This window comes from Pogonomyrmex barbatus, unplaced genomic scaffold (assembly GCF_055798465.1).
Source record: "Pogonomyrmex barbatus isolate J1 unplaced genomic scaffold, ASM5579846v1 scaffold8, whole genome shotgun sequence".
Taxonomy (NCBI): Eukaryota; Metazoa; Arthropoda; class Insecta; order Hymenoptera; family Formicidae; genus Pogonomyrmex; species Pogonomyrmex barbatus.
The window spans coordinates 5772601-5796724 of NW_028297182.1; the positions used below are offsets into that span (position 1 = coordinate 5772601).

A 24124-nucleotide genomic window follows, 5' to 3' on the forward strand; every position below is an offset into this window, starting at 1 on the left:
CTATTTTTATTGTAATAATTTAATTCGTTGTATAAATAAGTGTAAATTTAATATTATACGAATAATGTATCAAAAATGAGAGCTTTATCAAGAGATAGAAAAAATTTATTCCATTATATATAATTTATATAATTCTAAAAAAGCGACACACTAAAGTATGCTACAAAAATGTAACGAGTGTGCACGCAATTCTCAACATCTGTAACATGATTGCGGAGCGCAAACTGAAGCTCATGGTTGCGATAATCCAATGCGTGTCGCGAGAGTTCTTTCACCGCAACCCGTTAAACTTCGCTCGAAGGTATCCAGCAGCCTAATATAAAATTAAAAGAGCTCTTTATACATGTGTCGCATATACGGGGGAATATCAGGTTAAAGCTCTCTTCTCTCATCCGCGCTCATGCGAATACCCATGGCGCGAATACAACGCCGAAGCGTTGTTACAGCGTGCAACTGCCTCTCACGTTGTTTTGTTCACTGAACTAGTTCCCTCTCCTCTTACCTCGCCGATTCATTCCATCACTACCAAGCTCACAATCTCACCATCACTACCACCACAACCACCACCGTCACCTCCACCACTACCACCGTCGTCATCACCAACACGCCGTGGTGCGGCCGCAACAGCGCGATGCCCACAGCAACGTCATCGAGATCACCATCACGCTAGAAGACAGAACGAAAGATGGAAGTGGTACCAAGAGAGACGGCGAGCATTTAAGTGAGGATTCCACCGAATACGTCGAATCACCATGGAATTTCGAACGGGTAGACGCGCGAGCCAGTAATACGAGGTGTGTTCCTGGGATAATTATCTATGTTACAGCCATCGCACAATTCTCTCTCTCTCTCTCTCTCTCCCTCTCTCTTTCTCTCTTTCTAATCTAATCGCATTACGTTCGTCATGAATCGTGGAAGGGACTTGTGGAAATAGAAACTCCATTTTATAGACGCGGTGCGACGACTTGCCGGCAAAGAGGAGAAAGCTAAAGAGAGAAAGAAAGAGAAAAAGAGAGAGAGAAGAGACAGAGAGAGAGAGAGAGAGAGAGAGAGAGAGAGAGAGAGAGAGAGAGAGAGAGAAGAGCGATGTTGAACGCGCCGTGAATGTAAGCGCAACGGACGCAGAAGACGAGCGAGATGCGAGGAGAGGACGTGTGGAGCGCGCGCAGGCCTCGAAGTACGAAGAACACGGGCCGGCCGCCGCATACCTACACGACGCGTAATGAGAACATACCAGCATCGTTCGGGCTGCTATCTGCTATCAAACGGATACCACCGGTCCAGCCGCGGACGAAGCGCGCAACGCGCCCCAAGCAAGGCCCCAAATTTATCTTGCGCGCATCGCCGGGCGATGCGCCGCGCCGCACTTAAAAATCTCGCTCGCGATATTTCATTGCGATCATCGTAATTGAGATCTCGGCTTTTCAGCTATTCGTTCAACGGTTACCGTCGACTCCGTGCGCGCGCGCGCGCGCGCGCGGGCGGGGATGTGCATTCGATCGATCGTGCCCTTCGATCGTGCCGCCACGTCGGGTCTTAATCATAACTCCCGATGATGATTCTCGCTCGCCACGGCGAGCTCCGTACGATGCGAAACGGAAATCGTTTCGATGTCGTTGTTGAAACTATTTTTGTTTCACCGCGTTGTTTTAATTAATGTGATTCAATAAAGTATCGTATATTTTTTTAAATGTATGTTACTTGTATCACTAACGAGGATATCGGTACAACATGAGTGTACGAAATAACATTGAGGTGACGTCAAGTATTTTTTTATCTTGCTCTAGATTATTTAATTATTTAATTATTGGCTACGAAGGAGGAAGATTATAAAACTTAACACAATCAGAGAGTGACGTAAATATCTCACAGCAAAATATTGTATTAAATTTTCTATTTTATTATCTGAAATTTTGAGCGGTTGACCAGGCTCCTTTCGATTTATACAAACTTTCGTTTTTTTTTCTCTTTTTTCCCCTAATACACCCTAGTCGACGCGCCGACCGTGAAACAATGTACCTCGTAACGACGAGATCGCCGGTGTGTGCCTTGTTCTTCGCGCCTGAATCTTCTTCCTGTTTTTTCTGTCCGCTGCCTCTTCGTGTTTGCGACGGTGTTGTGCTCATCGAAAAGACGCTATTAAATTCAGCGCTACGCCATCGCGATGATAGCGCGCGCTTTGTCCTGTCCGCTTAATTTTATATCCACCATCCCTTTCTCGCATACGCAGGATTGACATATTGACATATTGAGAATCCCGCACCGTCATCCCGCTGTCATTTTTATTAACATGTTTTCAACATTTTTCTTTATCAATACATGAATAAAACACAGTATATGCTAATAAAAATATGTCTAAAAAAGGAAACAAGTTTATATATAATTTTCATGCGCTATATACAGTCCAAGGAAAGTTTAAGAATGAAAAGTTTTTTAAAAATATTACAGGAGTGTTTCTAGATTGTCGGCACTTAGTTACTTTTTTAAAAAATTGTGAGTTGCCGCATGTTTTCAAATTTTCTATATGAAATAGACTTGATATGATAAATTAATTTGTTGTAATTAAATTTTTGATTTTTTAAGCGTTTAGAATAAAATAAAAGTTAACATTTTCTAATATTTCTACAAAGTCGCAAAATGTGATACATTGAAAAAAATCGCGTAAATATCAATCTCTTCAATCAATATGATTTCTCTTTAAAATGCCGATAATTTAGGAACACCCTATATATATAAGGAGCGGACAGGATCGGTCTCTGAACCTGAGATAGGGTTATCTTCTCGTTAAAATGTATGCCGATCCTCCTCACATATTCTTTTACTGTACACAAAAAAACATTTTTGACAGATACGTGCGATATCTTCTATTTTTGTCTTCATCGCATAGTAGTCAATGGTATGTGTCGCCCAATCTAAACACGTTCGCATACACGCGATTCTCCCGTTTCTCTCGTTCTTACGAGCAAGTCATTTCGTTTGTTATAAATATTGGCATTGGTAAGAATAGCGATATAATTAATTGGCAATTCCACATGTGCCGCATACGCATGACTATTGCTATATATGCACGTACACGTACGATTTCTAGAATTTTCTCTTATCTTTTTTTTTTTTTCGCCTTTACATGTATGCCCGATTCCACTAATATAGATTAACTTTAATATCTCTTCAACTTACTCTTCCTCTTTTTCTAGTTTTAAGAATTAGAAAAAGATGGAGAGCAAGTTAAACCGAGATTAAAGTAAATCTACGTTGATGGAATCGGACATTAATCGATTCTACGAACTGTTTTGTTCCTTTTAAAGATATCCTCTATTCCCCTTGTGAAATTATCTTCATGTGCGTTAGAATTTCAGCGACAAATTCAAAGAGCCTTCTTAGACGAGATTCTTTGCCAAGATTATCGCGAACTGATTGTGCTATAATACTTAAAATTTTTTAAAAGATTTCAATTTCTTTATAATTTATTATTTTACAGCCACATTTTGATCATAATTCACAGAGCGTGATGCTGACGATAAGATATACAATGGACAGGAGTGCGGGGTTAAATGAAGCTCGACGATGAAATCTGAAAATTCGTATCTAAATCAAATTTCGAAACATATGAATTTTGAAATATAATTTTGATGAGTTCCGATTTCGATGGATTAAAAATACGAATATGATCTCCATGTTTATTATATGATAAAAAAAAATACAAACAACAAAATACAAACGTGAAATAACTTGATCATTCTCTCAATTGAACTCATCAATATTATATATTTTGGATTTGGATTGTTTCTCGACGTTCAATGAAATCGCATCACTGCTGATAAACAATTCCGACAAAATGACGGCGATCGTACAAAATGGAACACAAGTTACTTTGTTTTAGCGTTAACTTTTATTTGAACAATTTAACGTAACGTCACTGTTAATCAGCAGTTACAAGGATGATCATGAGACGATGAGATTTAATAATGTCGTTGAAATGAAAGAATCTTGGCAACATCCACGAGCGTGTGATGATCGTCGAGGTAACAACGACGATCGTCGCGAATAATCCACAACGTGTTAGGAACCGGAAACGGATACGGACGAGGATTTCCTTGGACGATCTTCGCTACTGCGACTCGTTGGATTCGTCGTAGGGCGGATTATTTCGCATCAACCTACTTTTATCCATCGATCAATCGAATATTCGAGGGCGTTCACCCACCTAGAATGATAATAGAACGTTATTTGCGGTGGACGTGCGTGGTAGCGTTAAATAAAACTAAATCTTTTTAATTAATTAAATGAATTTTTATGAGAGGGAAGAATTAAGGGTATCCGTTTGCAAGGAAACGAATACCGATTACCAGACTTATTATTTAACTCTGTTTATGCTTTACCGTTTCTTATCCATTTCTGATTCAGTAGCGAAGACATAGCTCCTTTGCGTGGGATCTGGCGGTGCCAACTCGAAAGCGTGCTTCCTGCCGCCGGAACTCGGAGGGTTGCTATTTACCCTGAAGCCGTGCAGACACGCCACGCCGAATGCTTTCTCGGCGTTGGCGTCATCATAGAAATACAACGCCGCGTCCTTCAGCACGCAATACCGTCTGGACCAGCCGGTGGGCGAGGACGTTCTTCGCGCATGTTCTTGCTGTTTGTTCAAATACCCGAAACAATCTGGCCTCTGAATAGCGCACGCGGCCATCTCCCTCATTCTTAACGAGGAATCCAGCCAAGTGTCAATCTGAAAAAAATATGGAGTAGCCACTTAAACAAAAGCAATTTTTAGCTAAAAAAAATTAGAAAGGATAAATACAAAATATTTAAAACAATTGTACATAAACGAATATGTATTCATATAGCGGGATATTTGAATACTAATTTATTTTAAAGTTTAAAATAGGCAAAATTGGACTGACAGCACGCGACTAGCTTTGTATACCTGATTGTTCCTCTCGACAGCTTCGCGTATAACCATGGTCCATCGAGCCGCCGCTTCTTCGGTATCAGCCGCCAATCGTAATGTCGGAGCACCTTTTTTCTTTATCGCAAAACTATGCGCTCTCAATTCAGGCGTCTGCTCCACGTCGTACTTGAGAAGCATTACCGCTCCCACCGGTTGCGAATCCTGTTGCGATAAATACATCTTAAGAAGAAACTGATTATTATTATTATTATTTTTCACCTCAACGATCTCTATTTTTTAGTTTTCAAATCTTATTGTTATTTAGTTTTCAAATCTCGTTTTTTTCACTTTTAAATAAAAAGTTCAAAAATCTATCTATTTGAGATTGCTCCTGTCCATGTATTAATTCATAGAGATTCTTTATGTAGAGATTTGCAGGTATTGTTACGCGCTATAAGTTCCGCTTATGCTTTTCAGAGTTGGAAGTGATTTAATTTATATTTACCAAGTCAGTCTTATAGCAGTACAGGCAGTTGTCGCGACGGAGAGCGAACCATCGTCGAACCCACTTCTCCGTGCTCGACGTGGATTTCCTCCACAAATATCCCGAGTAGAGCGGTGCCTCTTCAGCGCTCTCCTTCATTCCGGTGCGCGTAACGCGCGGTGCCAATACGTTGCAGGTCCTTGCCACTTCTAGCTCGAGAACGTCCGGGCCGGAGTGCGCCATTTTCACGACCTCCGAGTGGGTGGCGTCCATGACGCTTCTGCCGTTCACCGATATGATGATGTCGCCAATCTCGAGACCGGAACTCTCCGCGGGCGCGTCTGGCTCGATCGCGGAAACCACAACGGGCTTGGAGCCATGAATGCGGAATCCGAACTCGCCGCCAGCCTCGCGTTTCACAATTACCCTCTTGTCGCTTTCTGTAAACATTAAGCATAGTTCACGGCTTTTTAGTTAGGGCTCTTTATCGCGACATTCTTTCCAACCGGCAAAATTCATTTCTTTTTATATGTTTTTAATAAATCTTAGATTATATAGAAATTAAAATAACAAATTTAAATTATAAATATATATTATTCATTACATTCATCATTACAGTACGATAAATTTAGATCTCCTTAACAATTTTTTTTATTATCTTAATTTAATTATCTTAATTTATTTAATACTTTCATATGTAAAACTAAAAAAAAAAACTTGACTCTTGATTTGATCTCAGATTACCGTATCTATTTTATAATCCTCATACAATTTTTTCATTTTTATAATATGTTATAATTTTTTTATATTTACATCTACAGAAGAAAACGTTATGTTCTCTTTGCCATGATTTCACCTGTTGAAATATAAGACTTGTGAAAAATTATAACGCATTTTAATTCCTCTTAGTATTTAACATGCAAATCCAAATCCATTAGACGGATTATATTTAGACGAGAAACGTTTATATGCGAACAAAGGGAATTATACGCAATAAGAGAAAGAGAGAGGGGAAGGGGAGGGGGGAGGGGCGGAGGAATGGTAAATTGTTAAGCCTCGCGCTTTATAGCCACGTTACGTAGTATCGACCGGCGTTTCATAGACCACGAGAATAGTGCGACACGATTATGTCCACGCGAGCACAATCGGGCAAGTAAATCGGTCGTTCTAGATCGGAAAAGAGCGAAGCGGAAGAAAAATGGATCGGCGATGGCACGCGACGTAGACGAGCTACGCAAAAAGACGGGAGGCGCCGCGTCAGCGGCGCGAGCTACAAACGTAATCGAGCATATTTAGAGCCCAGACCTTTTCTCCTTCGTAATATACAGAGGTGACTCCGCTCGCCGTCACGCCGCTGTCGTGCCGCTTTTATTTTTGCGCCTATGCAGGCTCCACACCCGTTTTAGTCCCCGCTTTGATCATGAACGTGAAAGACGTTGGGAAAAAGCGCGACTTGATCGTGCGCGCGAAGTTCATCATACACGGCATCGTAAGCACTGCCGAGGTATGCGGGATATACATAGAGACGATGATGACAACGGTGGTGTGTAGTATACACACCCCATGCACCCCCAGGTTTCACCCCTCGTACGTCCGTCTATGCGGACGCTTTGATCCACTTAAGCCCGATTAGAAAAAAAATGTCAGGGCATTAATAATGCCACATAAATGTCAGTAATGTCACGTTTTATCAATGGATTAGATTCCCTTACGATACGTGTGCTATATTAGATGCGCGTATTTAATGACGGGGAGGAGGACCGATTGAGACATTCACGAACTATGTCTCGAAGATTCTTGGCCAACATTCGATCGTGTACATCTTTTAATTTTTATATATATATATATATACATCGGAATGTAAGCTAACGTGCTATAAATATTTATGTCGTCGTTAATTGGGCGCCAGACACTGTTTCATGAATAGAAATTAGACTATAAATACAGATTAACTCTGTAGTCTCCAAGCAGTTGTAATACTTTAGTGAGCGTCATAATTATGATTAAGTGTCGCGAGGGTAAAGGATAACTGAAATTATAAAATAATTTAATGATTTTGTTTAAAAGAAAAAAACTATTTTTCTATTTACAAGTATGAAAGGGATATATAAACGTTTAGTTAAATATTATCAATCTTATTGATTTAATAAATTTGCAAGCATGATTTAAATATTGCAAAGTTTCAATTTTGACGAGTCTGATGATCAGGAAAATTAAAACATATCAAATAATTAACATTAACGAAAGTGTCATTCACTACACTAATAGATATCTTCATTTTTATCTCCGAAAATTTTTATTTCCTTTCTATCCGTGAAAATAAAATTCCTTAATCGTTAACCCGTTACCTGTCGTCGTCGCTCCAAATCTCGCCAGAGCTTGACCCTCCCTACACCAAACTCTGAGCATGCACTTAAGCAGCTCCTCCAGAGCTTGCTTCAATGTCACGTCCTTGTCCACTTCCGTCGTGCACTCGGAACCCGCGCAGTTGCACACCATTGTCGTTTGTCAATGGGAACAAACTCGAGGGAGATTTATTGCCCGGGAGCAATGTCTCCTCTTTCTTCGCGTTATCGAGGGGAATTTTTTCTCCACCCTTTTTTCACCAGCAACTTCCGTTTAGAAGACGGGAGCGTTCGCGTTCGATGAGCTCGCGCGTGTACACTCGCGAAAATCGCGGTGGATTCGCGAAGACGATGCTTCGAACCAGCGGCCTCGTGGAATGCGACTCGGCGCCCTGACCCACTGACTGCCAGCCAAAAACTCCTTCTTCGAGTCACCGCCCCGCCGATCCCCCCCTCAACCCCGTACAGCCCAGCCGTATACTCGCCTGGTTCGCGAGCGCCGCTGCACTTCTCCGTCGTCTTCGCGCGGGCACAAATCACTTCTCCCCTAACTTCGTCTTCCTTCTCCGCCACGAACGAGCCGGACCTAACGTCTCGCTCGACGGCTGCTCGTCGGGTGGATTATATTTAGACAGCGGAGTATTACGCGGCGCTTATATTTAAAGAATCGGGAAGAACGCCTCTCTCCCTCCGCACCCACCTTTCTCCCTTTACCCGTACCTTTTTCTATTTGTTGACATGACCTAATTCTTTTCTCTTTTTCTCTTGTCCTCTTAATCTCACTTTCCGTCCCTACCTCCTCGCTCTCTCTCTCTCTCTCTCTCTCTCTCTCTCTCTCTCTCTCTCTCTCTCTCTCTCTCTCTCTCTCTCTCTCTTTGAAATTTAAATATTCGTAAGAGCGTTCATTTTACACACACATTTTATGCGTGTCATTGTTGTAATACTTTACTGTATTATTTCTCATTTTTATAAAGATATTCGCTTTAAGCTTCATTATTTTGTATAAATCCCTAACTATCTTTAGAGAAACTATGTCAGATAAATTTTATTTCCTCAACATTCTGACAGTATAATTTATTTGTTTATCTCCCTTGTCTCGTGCCATTTCTGTCACCCTCTTTTTCTTCTTTCTCCTCCTTCCTTCTTTCTCTGCATCTTCTTCTCGCTTCATCTCGCCCTCGTTTTAACTCGCTATCTAAACTCTCCGTCTCGTCGGCAGATCTATCGCAGAACGCTTTCGCGAGACGATTTAAGAACATTCTTCAGCGATGCGTGAATCGGCGTTGAAGCGGCTCGTTTGTGCCGCGTCGGACGTCATCCGTCGAATGATCTCACAACGTAGAGATTTTGGAATGCGGCTTAAAAACTTCTAACATAGACACGAACGATTATAGAACAGTTGCACCGATGAAATCGTGATTAACGATTGAGCTAATTAATTTGCACTTAAATGATCAACATCTAAAAGTTTACAAGGATTTATGCAGTTCTAAATTATAATCATTGAGATAGAAAATCGTTTTATCTTCTGTCATTTCTCTCAACAGATTTCGCAAGATTTTTTTTTTTTTCTATATTTCATCATATCATTCCTTATAATATTTCTTCTCAGTTTTGTAAGATTTTATATTTTTGTATATATGTGTTATTAATGATCATGAAATTAAAATAATATACAAGAGGAGAGAGGGAGGGAGAATATAAGAAAAATTGAAGCTACTTCGAAATACCAAAAAAAATTTTTTTTTTATATTTGACTTACCAAAACATTTTGTTTGTATCCTCTTGTACATCTCACCGCTGCTTTTTCGATGTACCATCCTATGCGTGGCCACCTCATATCTCTTCGTGAATTTCTTCTCGCTCTCCGTGGATTCTTGAGAGTCTCGTCGCTTCTTATGGACGCACTCGTCGTCGTCACCATCTCTGCTGTCAGGCCTTCTCCATACGTGACTCTCTTCGAGATCCCCGATATAAATCCATTCACTGCTTAAGTACGGTTCCACGTAAGTATCCTCATCTTCTCTTCCTATCATTAAGAAAAATGACAAATATATTATTCGCACTAAATGTTTAATACGTCTTTATTTTCTTATCTTAATTTACAGTTTTATAAAGACAAAGAATCTGGAATTTAATATTATTTAAAAAAAAAAAAAATAAATAAAAAAATATTTGAATAAAGTATAATTTAGTCTCAAGAGTGATATATAAATATTTAATTTTTTTATCTTTGTGTTTTTAACAAACTGACTGTAACGAGTCTATTAAGTCGACCGTGGCATATTCAGCAGCCGCTTAACAGATCTTTCTAGTTCATGGCGACTGGAAGGGGCTGGCTATCTCGTTATTAATTCAGTTTTCTCTGGGACGTACCCTTTGCCGTAATAAGCTTATCATACTTTTGATTTCAATAAAATAATCCTCGAATAATGCTTGTTTAAAATATGTCTTAAATCGCTTTTAAGACATTTTTAAGATATTACATTGTCTTTAAGACTTCTTAGAATATTTTTAATAATGTTATGATGCTTTATATCCTTTTTCAAGTTTTTAAGCAGTTTTTTTATGCAAATATGACATTTTGAATTTAAATTTTAATTCACATTTAAATCCGTATTAATTAAAATAGTCATTATTTCTTATATTGTCTTTTTTCCACAGATTATGAAATCTAGAAGGATAATTTCAAAAAAATGAGAAAAAAACTTTAATTTTAGGAAGTTTTATCTCGCAAGGCAGTGACAAAAAATAATATAGCATTCATACTCCGTCTCGTTTGAACAATTTTTTGCTATCTTTTCATAAAATATGCTCATTTAAAAAAATTAAAAAAAAAAAAAGATAAGAGGCATTTTAAGAAAATATTGTAATTTTTGAGAGGCAGGTAAAGTGTTAACGTACCTGTAAGAATTTCCATGCTGGCATCAGTACTTCGAGCTTGCAGCCTTCTTCGATCTGTGTCATCGATTGAACCTCTGCTTCCTGGTCGTGGGGTGGCTCTCTCCTCCGATTTGGCTCGAATATCCGATCTACCGGCAGCACTGCTACGACGATGTCTACGATCCCCTCGATCTTCAGATCTGTACCTCTTGTCGAACTTCTTGTACAATCGATGTCCTGTAACGTGCTTGGAAGACGTTCTGTATCCTTCTGGAGAGTCCGCAAAACCTGCCGGTGGTCGAACGATCTCTTCCGACACCTCAGGATGAAGCAACAGGAGGGCACACACGATAGAGAAAGAAGGCAGATAGATGGACAGATAAATAGAAAGAAGTTCTACTTTGCATTCGTATTTAATCTTGTAATCGCTCTTCGTGCGATCGAGCGATTGGAAATTGATAGAAATGTATAGATGCTTACAGCTTATAAAAAGTTCTCAATCTCTACACATTTTTATTTATTTTAATCTTTACATGATGGATATCTAATAAAAACAAACGTGTAAAAGAAATATAAAACGTATTTTATTTTATGACATATAAAAAGGATAGCATATAGATTGATATTTTTATTAGTAATGCGATACGAAAAAGTAACAAACAATTATATTACAAATAAAAAAATTTATATTAAAGATAAAAGTACTTACACAATTCACATAATTTTTTGTTATTTAAAAATTATGTGAATTGTGTAAGTACTTTTATCTTTAATATAAATTTTTTTATTTGTAATATAATTGTTTCTTGAAAATAATACTTGTAATAGATAATATATTGATGAATATCAATTTAAAGGGGGAGACTATAAAGTCTACATATTATCTCGATACGCTATTCATCTACAACTCAATATATCAAGCAGAAAATTATTTTTATAATTAATGCTTAAATTAATAAACTACGAGAAATGCAACTTTTAAAGACAATTACTTAGAAGCTATTACAACAATTCTAAACAGCAAAGTTTCAAGGAAATAATAATGAAATAATTCTCTTAATCATGTTACTCAAAAGTTGCACAAATTAAATAATAATGCTTCGTGTATTTTTTACTCGCAATGAATTTTATTTTAAAACTACGGTAAGCTGCAAAACGCTATTAATTCTATATATATATATATATATATATATATATATGTAATTTTTACTTTAAAAAAATTGCTCAAAAGCTTTCATAAGCAAGAAATAAATTAAATCTTCATTCTTTGCGCTCAAAGTTTCCTCTTTCCGTTTGACAATCTAAAATAGCTCTTGTAAATACATTATTAATGCCGTACGAAAACATTCAGAAATTAAAAATTAAAAAGATCCAAAGTGAAATTGAACGTTCCTTTTAAAGAGCACGCTTCTAACGGAGAAATAATATTGCTTTCGCAAAGAAGTCATCCCGAAGCAAAGGATTAAAGTGGAAAATAAATGAATAATGCATGATAAATAATATTAGATCACCTCTCTGCCGCAATGATGACAGTGGGCGGCATCCAAAGCGGCGACGGAGACGCAAGGCTGATCGGCGCTCTCGCTGTAAAAGACATTGTCGCTGCCCGGACTGACGGATCTCAACGATTCCGCCGACAGTGCTTTTAGTCTCGCCTCTGGACTTTGCGCTTCCACGACGAGGGCTCGCTGACCATTGTGCCCTGGGCTACGCTGATAACGACCAGGACTCAGGCGACTGGAACAGACTATGTCGTCCGCAACGCGGGACTTTCTTCGCGGTAAACTGCCCGTTAACGCCGCGTTCTTATCCTGCAAAGCAAAATTATTTACAATGTAACAAAATATATATAAAAATTTAACAAAATAATAATGTAACAAAATATATATATATATAAAAAAAAAAAAATTAACAAAATTAAATATATAGAGAAGAAAAGAAAGTACTTTCTTTTTGTTAATGAAAAAGCAAAAATTTTGACCAGATTGACAATCATCGGGCGTGTTTACCTCATTGCTACGTCTCCTGGTAGAAATGTAACCACTGGTCTTCCTCCTCGGACTTTCCCTCGTCCGACGATGCCTCGCGCCTTCCGCACCCTCCCGATGCATATGATGGTGATGATGATGATGCATGTGATAATGATGACTGCAGCTCGAGTCGTCGGACGTTGGCGCATGTGGACCGTCCTCGGTTTGCTCCATTCGCCATTCCTCCTTCTGAGGACTTCTGAGTATCTGCTGTTGCTGTTGCTGCAGCTGCGCCGAGTCCCGTTGCGCGGAGTCCCGTTTTCTGTTATTTCGATGAGGACTCCGAGCCGACGCCGGCTTGCTACGCGACCTGTGACGATGACTGGGCGTCGGACTGACCTCGACGTTTTCCGAATATGTCGGCTCCGCGGGATGCTCCGACTCGACATTGCTCGACGTGGTTCCGAGAAAGTCCAAGCTGAAGGTTTTCTTCTTTCGACGGCGTTCCTCTTCGCTCCACATGCGAACGTCAGGCGGCGACTCGGCGTAACCTCCGGACGACGATCGATGACCCTCCTATCAAAGTAAAAAGACAGATCCTTTGTAACCAACAAAAAAATATTTTATATCTTATCTCATATTTATTTCATATTTTTTTAGAGCTACAGAAAAATTTGACTGTTAAACAAGTTAAATTTTTTTATAAGTTTTAAGAAAAATTTTGCAAACTTACTTCTCGATCTAATTCGGTTTCGGAGGTATGCCCGCTGCGTGGTGCGACTTGTTCTAAATCATTGTTCGGATCCGTCATCGCATCTTTTAGGTCGTAGCTACCCGAACTACTGCTGCTGCTAGACCTCATTGACGGCGGAGGTAATTCTAATCCAAATGCGATTTCCGCTTCCTCTAAGATCGGCGGCGGACTACACGGCTCCTCGACAACAGCCTGACGGCATGAAACGCGAATACAATTTTAATCAAAATCTCCTTTCCGATGCAACAAAATTCTGTTGCCCGATTAATTTTAACTGAATTTTACTTTGAAGAAAATCAAAATTAAAATTAGATTAATAATATAAATTGAAGGTTATAAAATCTTAAATTCATCTTTCAATTTTCTAATTTTTAAAAACTTGCTAAAGGTGGCAAAAGGTTAAGATGAAGAAATTATAAAAGGAAATTAATTTTAAGATAACTATCTTACGTTATATTTATATCTAAAAATTGCTCAACTGAAATAATTCCCTCCTTCGGCCATTTGTCGCGAGGAGCAAGATTAAAGTGAATTGAAGTTGTGAATGTAAGTGAATTTTGTAAATTGAAGAAGATTTACCTCGCTCCTCGCCAGACTATAAATCGAGCTTGCGCTTTCGAAGGAACTGCCCTCCGCGGCGGTCGCGGTGGTCGAAGCGGGCGCCGACGCTGCCGACGCCGCGGCGCTGGACGTCTGCGGTGGCCTCGACCAGGAACTGGTCGTGGCGGATGTGCCTGTAGTGGTCCCGGTTTCCGTAGAAGTATTGGCAGTGACGTAATCCTCGGAGGTCTCGGAGATATCGGTGTTCGTGCGGCCGCCCGAGTCGGTTCTCGCCAGGCTCAGACCGAACTCGCTGGACGACTGCGACTGGGGCTGAGACAACGGCGGACATGGACTCGCACGGCGTAATCCGCTTCTCGGCCGGCCATTACTCGCGGAAAGAGATTCGATACTGGGGAGAAAAAGAAAAAAAGATATAAACTTTAATCGAAATGTATGGCGAAGGGGATTCGAGAGAAAGCAGGCTGTTAACTTCAATATTGTGGGATGAACATTATATACATTAACTGTTACTTTAGAGGAAGATATATACATTGGCGATAACACTTTATTTTAAAAAAAGGAATACGAAGAGTAATCTCTTTGTTGTTACAAAGTCCCTAAACACGCGTCCGTTATGTACATTGTGATATTGGGAGATTACAATGCAGTCTTTTTAAGCATTTTATTACGCATACAAATACAAAATAAAAAATCGACAAACAAATATATGTTAATTAGAATAATGATTGATAGGAAATAAAAAAAGGAATATTTACAAATTTATAATTATGATTTTAAAAATGTTATAATCATCCTGCCTCTCATATATTTTTTGAAATTATGTGAACTCAACTATTCAATATAATATAAATATTTAGTAATTTATAATTTATATTAATTTATATTAATTTTATACAGAAAAAGTAATATCAATTATTGAAATTGTTATTTATCATTCTATTTGTATTGCATGCAGGAATATATATTCATTTAAGTGTACAATTTCAGATTAAATTACTCTGATATGATTGTTCTTGGGATGATTCGTGAAAAATGCCGAGTTCAAAATTTGAGGAACTACTATGAAAAACCAGATCAAAATATATTGTAGCCTTACATATCATACGCATAAAAATGTGCTGTTGTGGATACATCATTGTAGTAAATTTGTTGAAACTGTACCGGTAACAGATCTTGTATTCTGTAAGAACGTCTGTAAAAAGTATTTCCTATAAGTGACGTAATAGGCAACGGAAGACCGATATAAAAATCTCTCTTAAGATCTTTTCAGAATATCAGATACGCTTTGTGTGTATATATATATATATATATATATATATATATACCTAATGACTTTAACGTCCCTCATCACAAAACTTTTTTAAAAAAAATCATTAGTGACCACCTTGGTGTGATGGGTTGCACCGGAGTGGCTGGTTCCAGACGTATTCTCGGACTCGGCGGACAAGGTTCCACCTCGTCTTCTACGTCCAGAGCCTCGGTGTCCATCGAGGAACGTTGTTGATGTTGCAAAAGTAGGAGATGTCTCCTCCTCGAGGACGGCGTCAGTAAAGCTAACGAGTCAGCTTGGAGAACCGTCGCTTGCGACTCGTTCCATATTCCATCGCTGTGGTCCCTGGTCACGTCGTTCGTTAAAGAGTCACTCGAGGCAAACGGAGAAGTCATCTGGCCGATGACGCTGGTGCCGGCGACGCCGGCCCCGGTGCTGTACCCGGTCGGGCAAACCGCGGTGTGCAGTAAGGCGCAGGTAGGCAACGAATCGTCCTTCGGGGTCTGCGCAATCCTTCGTGTCGCTAAAAAAATATGTATTTTAAGAGATGTCTCATAATGCAACGTGATTGCGAATATCGCGTTACGCTACGTACTTGCTGCTGCGGTTGGCGATGTCGGTGAGGTTGGAAGTGACCTAGGAAGCATGAAATCGTCTGACGATAGACCTTGTACACCATCCTCGAGGGATACGCTTCTTTTTCGAAATAGACCTCGACGTATTAGATTTTCATGGAACTCCTAAAAGGTACGATTAATTAATCAAGATTTTTGTTAATACTTTCGGATGTACTTCTCTTTGTAAAATATACCTTGAAGTATATTAGAAGTATATTTACCTCTTCGTGATGATCCTCATGAGGCGACAAACTTCGTAATAAGGACAGATCCTCAGGTGTCGAGGAAAATTGGACGGGTGTTCTGACAGTTCTGCCCCAAGAATCCTGCTGATTCCTTCTGCAGGTGTGAGGATAACTCGGCTCGCTACTTTCTCCAATGAGTTCGCGTCTCTCGACACGGATTTCGCCATCGGAGAAGGTCTTCTGAAGAGGAAGGAATCTACGGGTGGGCTCAGAAATCCGGCTGAGAAGCGCCCGAGCATCTGGTGACACCGGTGCCGGTTTGAAATTTATAAAAATCTCCTGGTCGTCTATATCAAGAGATTTACGATGTGGACGACACTGAAACGAACATAGAATGGATGATTTCTTATTTTAATTATAATAACTTATAAAATGGTTTACTATATCGATGCTGTCCAAATCAAATGAAAAAAAATGTGAATTTTACACTTGATTTTTAGCAAATTACAACTCTTCGTAAATCATAACAATTTATGTAAAAATATTTACAACATCGACGGGAACGATTGCGATGTCTCCGTTTGGTAAGGTTTCTTCAACAACAACGGTGGCGGTGGTGATAGAAGGAAGTGGTAGTGGTGGTGTTGTTGAAATAAGAAAAGGCGACCTCGGTGGTTCTTCACTTTGTGTCCTGTGAAGTGGTTCGTGTTCGGTTTCTTCTTTCGCTGGTGTACCAGCCTGGCCGCTACCAAGCGGCGTACCTAACTGTCCGGCTTCCGAGTAACTTTTGGTCAATTTTCTCCCGTTGAAAACGCCATTCGTTTGAGCACCTTGCGAAACCATTTTAACGCGGTGGATAGTTCTGGGACTGAGAGTCACCGGAAGTACACGACCACGAAACATCGCCGGGATCTCGGTCTGCGTCGCTTGAGTTTTCATGGCGCCACGTTTAGGTGGTTTCTCTGGAACAAATAAATCGCTAGAAGTCGACCAAACTACACGGCGTAGTTCAATATTTGTAAACTGCAAAATAATTTATCGATATTCGTTACAAAAAGGCTTACAAAAAGTTGTTTTAAATAAAATTTAATTAACTTCAAATAAATTCCAATTGGTTTTTCAATTAATCAATCAATTAATAAATTCTTTAGTATTTTAAATACCTATAATAATAAAATACAATTAATGTTTCCGTATAAAAATAGCGTCTTATTAAAATGAACATATAAACAAAAAAATCTGTAAATATCTTTTATATAAATTTTGTAAAAAAAAAAAAAAAAAAAATTAATTTTAAATCGGTAAAGAAAAATAAGAGAAGTTAAATTAAAATAAAGTTTAGCGAATAGTGAATGTGTATTATTTTGATATTTTTTTTTTAATATGATATTTTATAATAATTTGATATATAGTGATAAAAAATTTCCTTTGCAATTTATCGCTTGCTTATTTTAAAGCATTTTTATCAGATGATAGTTCTTTGATCCATGTTGATCTAGCTTATAGCGAACTTTACCGTCAAGCTGGCCGCGAGTAAATAGCTTTAACTACTTTCCCCACATAATCTATGATATTTGGCTTGGGATCAAAATAGCAAGACGACTTGACTTATCCGTGCACAGTTGCTGCACAGTATGCACGGAATGCATATCTCAAATTAAATTCTCGATAAATTAATAATATATTTTTTTATCGCACCAACCAAGTAATATTTTCTTTACAACTTTATGATTGATATATTTTTGTATGTCCATGTATATATACAATTTGTATGCCTATTTCGTATTTGTACGTATATGAGGAACTATTCAGTCATTAAAATATACTACTTACCAAGTACGAGGACACGTGGCTCAACACCGGGATAAGGATGTACTAAGGGCAAGGACGAAGGCAGTATAGTATTCTGCATAGTCGGCTGCGAGTCAATAAGACGTTCTGGATTATGTGGCCTCGGGGGGCTTATACTTCTTGGAACTTCAAACGACGTGAGCGTGTGCGATCTCGCAAAGCTCACGTGCTTTGCCTTTGGAGCTTGCGATATTTGGATCGTCGTGATGGTGCCTGGAGGAGGAGGTACAGGTGGTAATACTGGTCGCGGACCTTCCAACTTCATGGATTCTTCATCTTCTGGGACCCAAGTATACCTATATCGCGATATATAAAAAAAAAATACTCATCAAAGTATAATATCATTAATCGTTGATTTGTACTACTTACTTATTTATCGAGAATATCTCGATTAATGTTAACGAAGAGGTGGATACTCTTATATAAATATGATGTTTTTAATTAAATTTATTATTGTCTTACATATTATATCATAATTGTCTTACATATTATATCATAATTTTAATCTTTATTAAAAGCCATTTAATTATCATAAAATTAATATAACTAATATATAACACTTAAAACTAAAAAGTTTTTCAAATATTATATAAAAATATGCTTGTTAAATATTGAGGTGCATAACTTTGAAATAAATAGATATCTTTATTAATGATGGAAATTTAATGCACTTTAAATGGAAAATATCAAGTGATTATCGTATATACATATACATATGTAGATACTGTTATAAATACATTCGATTTACGATTGTGTCATGGATATTGTGAGGGAAACAGAATGACAGTATGTCATTCATCGTCATAGAAAAGTAGATGACCCTTTTACGTAAGCATGTATGTATTAATTTTAAAATATGACGGTACTGCATAATTTGCAAGTTAATTTATTTTTTATCGTAAAATGATCGTGCGAAAAATAAATGAATAAACAGAAAAATTAATAAACTTAAAATAAGATCGTTAGCACGAAGCTATATTTATGTGATCACACTATTATCTATCAGCTCCAGACTTTTTTCCGCATATTCCGCACATGCACATGCGATTTTGCGCGCAACCATAATTTTTTAATCGACCGCTTTCCGTTGACCTTAAAAGGCTGATAAAGGGGCGGTGCAGCACTCATGCTAATCAGAAATAAACCCAACCCTAGACACTACGCTACACTCTGAGGAGACAGAAGGCTTTACACGTAACAGTCGATGGAACACCGTGCGCTATTTAAATAACGTTTTTATAAGATCTATGTAAACCCATAAGAAACGCTTGGATCAATGCAAGCATAAAGATAAATTTCCAAATATGATTTTTTGGTTACATCGACTACGTTGAAAAGTTCATCTCGTTTTACAGATTTTTCATTAAAAACCCACAATGATCGATTGTTTCTAACGAAATTGCTCATCTCTTCTAAAACGATTTATTTCTTTCAAACAATCAATATAACATAAAATCAATATGACATATAATCTAAATTAGTTTTATATATTTTCAATCTTTTTATCTTTTGCACAAAGGTACAAAACTTTTTACCGCTAGACTGCCTTGCACGCTCGTCGTTTGCATATTTGCACTGCGACACGCCTTTCGATCAATTATGTTAGTAAAGTCTTTACCGGTAAATCGATTAGTAGATACATTCTGAACGCGTCTCGACGGAGTAATTTGCCCCAAATATCCGAGGCACTTGGGCTGCCAAATAGTCGGAGGTAATATCGCTTTTCGCGGGTGTCGATCTTGCAGGTATATCGTGACTCGAGTCGATTAATTGCTGTACTTAATAAAATTAATCAAATCGTATTTTATTAAAAAAAAAAAAAATACATATGTTCATAAATCGCGTTTATTAATGTAACTGTAAATTTACGGTTATATGCTTTTATTTACAATGCTCTCGGAGAATCATAGATTTAAATATTACAATATCCGGCAATTAACGAATACACCGCCATCGGCTCTTTGAAATACAAATTCTCTCTCTCTCTCTCTCTCTCTCTCTCTCTCTCTCTCTCTTACTTATTTAAATTCACGATTCTGAACTTTTTGATGAATTTAGGATGAGAAAGAGGACGATCGTCGAGAACTCGATCCGTTTTAACTCACCTCTTCGGATCGGGCACGGTGCAAAACGATCTCGGGCGCCGTCTGAAGTAGGAACTTTCGATCCACTCCGCCTCGTCCTCGAGATCGTACCGCGACAGACCGCGGGAGTAGGTCGGGTAAGGCTGACGATACATAATTTGGAGGGGCCTCCGGGGATAGGGTGCGTCGCAGAGGTTCTCGTCGCTGGGGACGCTACGCACGCACGCCGACAGGATGGAATTCCTGGTGGAGCTGCACGGGGACGGTCCCCTCGTCGACAGGCACCCGAAGAAGCCGCCGCCGGACTTCTCGACGGCGTCCAACTGCCGGCTGGTGATGCAGTACTGCTCCTTGATGTCCTCGCGCGAGTACAACGGCGTCGCCCGACGATCCCAGGAGTCCATAACGCCGCCAGGACCGCCGAAGCCGCCGTGGAGGTCCACCTGCGTCGAGACGTCCACCTGTCGCAAACAGGCGCGATTACACACACCCCCCCTCTCCGGAAACGTAGACGAGAACGGATTCCGACGGATGGCGGACGTTGATTGACGCACAGTGCGATCTACGTGATAGGAGATATGTGATAGGAGTAGATATATCAGAGGAATCACATCATGCGCGAATCTACCGACGATTTGTACAGCTACTTGCTGATAGGCGGTAGTGCTTTCGACGATACCGCTTGCCGAGGATTGAATGTAATCTTACGCTGAAAATTAGGACAAAAGGACCAAGGTCTTTCGGGACGAGAAACTAACGTATCTGGGAAAAATACTTGAAGATTAATCGCAAATATTATTAGGAAAATTCTCCGAATGGAATGAATTTGCTGAAAGTATTTTTATGCGGATCTCTCCCCTTTGATTTTATCAATTATTAAAATTACAATTATATTATGAAGTTTTTATATTCAGCTCTCTCGCTTTATCCTATGATGACGATTAAAATTTAAATTACAGAATATTGATTATCAATATTATTTCCGATTCCGACAGGCAAAATCTTTCAAGAAATGCAAGAAATTTATCGGTAATATTAAATTTCCAGGAAATACCTGCTGGAAACGTGATATTCAATATTCAAAACAATGGTTTTAAAATATCATTTGTTATAGATGTTAAAACTTCTTGTAAAAAAAAATGAGAAAACAAAGCGAGCGTGCGGGGGAAGTATTGTCTTCCGCGGGGCAGTTAAAAATTGTATCGGTCTTCGATCGACTACGGTAAACTGCTTCATTCATTGAAGTTCCATAGCTATGTACGACTCATTGTGCCGAGCTACGTTATCGGAAATCGCAATAGTCGCTACATTAAACTTCTGTAATTTCCCGGACTTCATTACCGTTCTTGCATTATTCCTTTCCTAAGCATGGAGTTCCGTTATCTTCTGCTACCGCGGCACTGGTGGTGATGGCATTGTAGCCATCTAACGTCTATCGTATTATCAGTTTCCGGTAACAAGATTCGTTTGGATTGTTCTCTGTTTAGTGAAGATCAACGAGGTGGACGCGGAAAAACGGTTTCCGTCATCGCCGAACGAAGAACATTTCTCTCGAGGAGACTGACCTACATATGGCCGCAGGATTTTGAAGCGCGAACAACGTCCTTACTCTTCAAGAATGAGAAAATTAATAATATTATGAGGAAAAAAAGCTTTTATGAGAAGAAAAGTTAATCATTATTACTCTCATCACGATATTAGCATTTTTTTAAAATTAATTAAGGAAAATTTGTGAATAGTATGATAAATAAGAATTACTGTGTACTTATTTAATAATAATATAATAAATGTATATATATATACGAATAAAAATCGAAAGGTATAGAAAGAAAAGCACATTACATCGAGAATTTTTTCCTCAAAATTAATTAAAAGATCATAATTTTCGTAAGTGTATTTATTTGTTCATTATTGGAATATTTTATGTATAAATTTAGTTGTTAAATATATAACCATAATAATCTTTTTAAGTATAATGTTATTTGCATTATGAGAGAAGGGAAGAGAAATATAAAATGAAATTTGCATACCGTAAAAAGTTTGTTTCTTTTAATATGTGTTGTGTTACGTAATACACACACACACACACATATATATATATATATATATATATATAAATGAATGTTGTCATGTTTCTAGCTATCGTGTATACTGCAATAAATCAAATTCTAAATATTTGGCTCTGCGCTATATTAATAGCAATCTCATAAATCGTGAATTAAAATCGTGAGCAAAAGCGCGAGATGTTGGAAGGATTGCGTTAAAGCTTTCGGCATACATCTCACATCTGTCTATTTGTTTATATCGTATCGGTCTACTTATCTGCCGTTATTTATAATAACGCTTCATCTTTAGAGTAAATAAAAGTGAAGAAGTGTCGCAAACGAACAAGACGGATGTTGTTTTTGGTAAACGGCCGTACAGCTTAACCGAGCCGCGAGCTCCAGCGGTCGGACGATACATCACGTTCTCTTCCTACGCATAAACCTGTGGTGCCTATCACCGAAACTGGGATCTCGGGTGGTACCTGGGGATGATAAACGGGTGTCGTTCTGCCGACAGCATTGGCATCTCCCCGCATAGCAGGCGGCATGCTCGCGGAGGCCGTGGGCAGATTCCTCGGGTTCATGGCGATCTCGGGGCCGGGATGGATCCTCCTAACACCCGCCGGTGGTCCGGCGGGTGTCGCACTCGGTGCCTTCACCATCCTGGGCCGCACCCCGCGCTAGGTCGCACCGACTGGCTGCGAAAACGGCTGCGAACGCACGCACACCAGCTGGCCCTATCGATCTACCCCGCTTTTTCTCTCTCGAACGAGAGAAATTGTCCTACTCTCGGCGCCCCAGGGCTGAGCCGAGGGGTCCCCGAGAGCCAGCCAGCCTCCTCGTAGACTATCTCGTCGGCGCGTCTCGCGCCCGCGGGACCTGCATGGTCCCTCGCGCGAGCGGGACGACGGAGTCCACCACCCCGACAATGTCCTGTTACGCGACACTCGCGCCAAAGACGGACTCGCGGTAATCTGTCGTCGGCAGACTCCTGGCGATCCGACAACGATGAGCGCGACAGCGGCGATGGTGACGGCCACCACGACGACGTTGGCATACGTCGGGCACGACCGAAGCGACGCGTCTCGGTGGTCCTCGCGAGAGAACGCGAGGGATGACGAGCTCTCTCGAGGTGGGTTGGAAGAGGACCGACCGGGGGTGCGCGAGCTGGTGCGAGGAAGAGCGCGTGATACGAGGAGGGTAGATACGGGCAGAGACAGGGTGGAGGAAGCGCCGACGAAGGGCCACGCAGATGGGAGGGGGATGAATGGAGGGAGTGGAAGCGTGGGAGAAATTGAAACGAGGGGAAATCATAGCGGATGTTCGCGGCAAAAGAGGGCCATGATGATGACGGGGGGGGGGGGGGAGGGTAAGCTGACGCGGTGGGAATATTTGTAACGTCCCTTACTCTTGACTCGTGCATTCGCTTTGTGAGCCTGCACGACACGTTCCCCATGCTACTCTGGCATATTAATACCGTGATATTTATCCATGTCTTGTTGAATGCCGATAGGATAAATATCGTTGTATAAATAGTTCTTTCCTGATTATTTTCATATGGCGGTGAACTCTTCAGTTCTATCAAGTTAAATAACGACAAAAGATTATCTTATTCTCGCCTAGATCTATGTGAAGATCTATGATCCCTTTTAGCCAATAAAATGTTCACAGTCTGAGTGAGAAACGTTTTTTTTCGTGTTGTTCAAAATTGTCAAAGGCATTAAATGTATTAATCAAAAGTAATTGGAGATTAATTAATCTGTATTAATTTACAATATTTATAATATACAAAAATTGATCTATAATCATGCAATATCCGTTGTTAATTTAAAATATTTACGATTGTAAAGTGATTCAATTTTTTTCCTATCTGTATTATTACGCATTAGCCTATTTATTTGTCCTTAATTATATAAATATGTCTAGTTGCCACCGTATTAATTGTCCTAGTGTTAAAACATGATGATAATAAATAATTAGGTAAACAGTACCCCAAGTTAACTACGCTGTCGCGGAATGAAAGGTAAACCAGGAAATGAATAAGGAGGATCGTTCCGTTGCGGGCACGTGTGCATATGGGACAATGGCATTAGCTGAGAGGGAAGATAAAAAAGCGACATGTTAAACATACTGGTAGAACTAGCACGTCACAGCGGTGAATGAGAGGAGCGCGGGAAAAGAGGG

At 39.4% G+C, this 24124-nt stretch overlaps 1 protein-coding gene across 5 annotated transcripts; it reads right to left on the reverse strand.

Annotated features, from left to right (window-relative positions):
• Window positions 1-1879: 1879 nt before the first annotated feature.
• On the reverse strand, window positions 1880-23026 carry LOC105422768 (uncharacterized). 5 transcript variants are annotated; one of them, XM_089084323.1, is made up of 18 exons: window positions 22423-23026; window positions 19917-20356; window positions 17794-18107; window positions 16510-16922; window positions 15997-16338; window positions 15754-15898; window positions 15273-15681; window positions 14985-15080; window positions 13904-14276; window positions 13304-13516; window positions 12610-13146; window positions 12112-12411; window positions 10622-10919; window positions 9480-9746; window positions 5394-5812; window positions 4925-5128; window positions 4380-4726; window positions 1880-4204 (listed from the first exon to the last, which is right to left on the reverse strand). In XM_089084323.1, the coding sequence occupies exons 1-18, from the start codon at window positions 22600-22602 to the stop codon at window positions 4153-4155; spliced, it is 5349 nt and encodes a 1782-aa protein (XP_088940449.1). In that variant the 5' UTR covers window positions 22603-23026; the 3' UTR covers window positions 1880-4152. The 5 variants fall into 5 exon arrangements, with proteins under 5 accessions (XP_088940449.1, XP_011630577.2, XP_088940450.1 ...); XM_011632275.3 differs by having other exon boundaries at window positions 4925-5110; window positions 22423-23023; XM_089084324.1 differs by lacking the exon at window positions 14985-15080.
• Between the last annotated feature and the right edge of the window lie 1098 nt (window positions 23027-24124).

Coding starts and splice junctions, on each gene's coding strand:
- LOC105422768 (XM_089084323.1), bottom strand. CDS start 22,602: ATGGTGAAGGCACCGAGTGCGACACCCGCCGGACCACCGGCGGGTGTT. Junction 15,682..15,753: donor ATCGCCAACCGCAGCAGCAA/GTACGTAGCGTA, acceptor ATATTTTTTTAG/CGACACGAAGGATTGCGCAG. Junction 4,205..4,379: donor TCAGAAATGGATAAGAAACG/GTAAAGCATAAA, acceptor TTATCATTCTAG/GTGGGTGAACGCCCTCGAAT.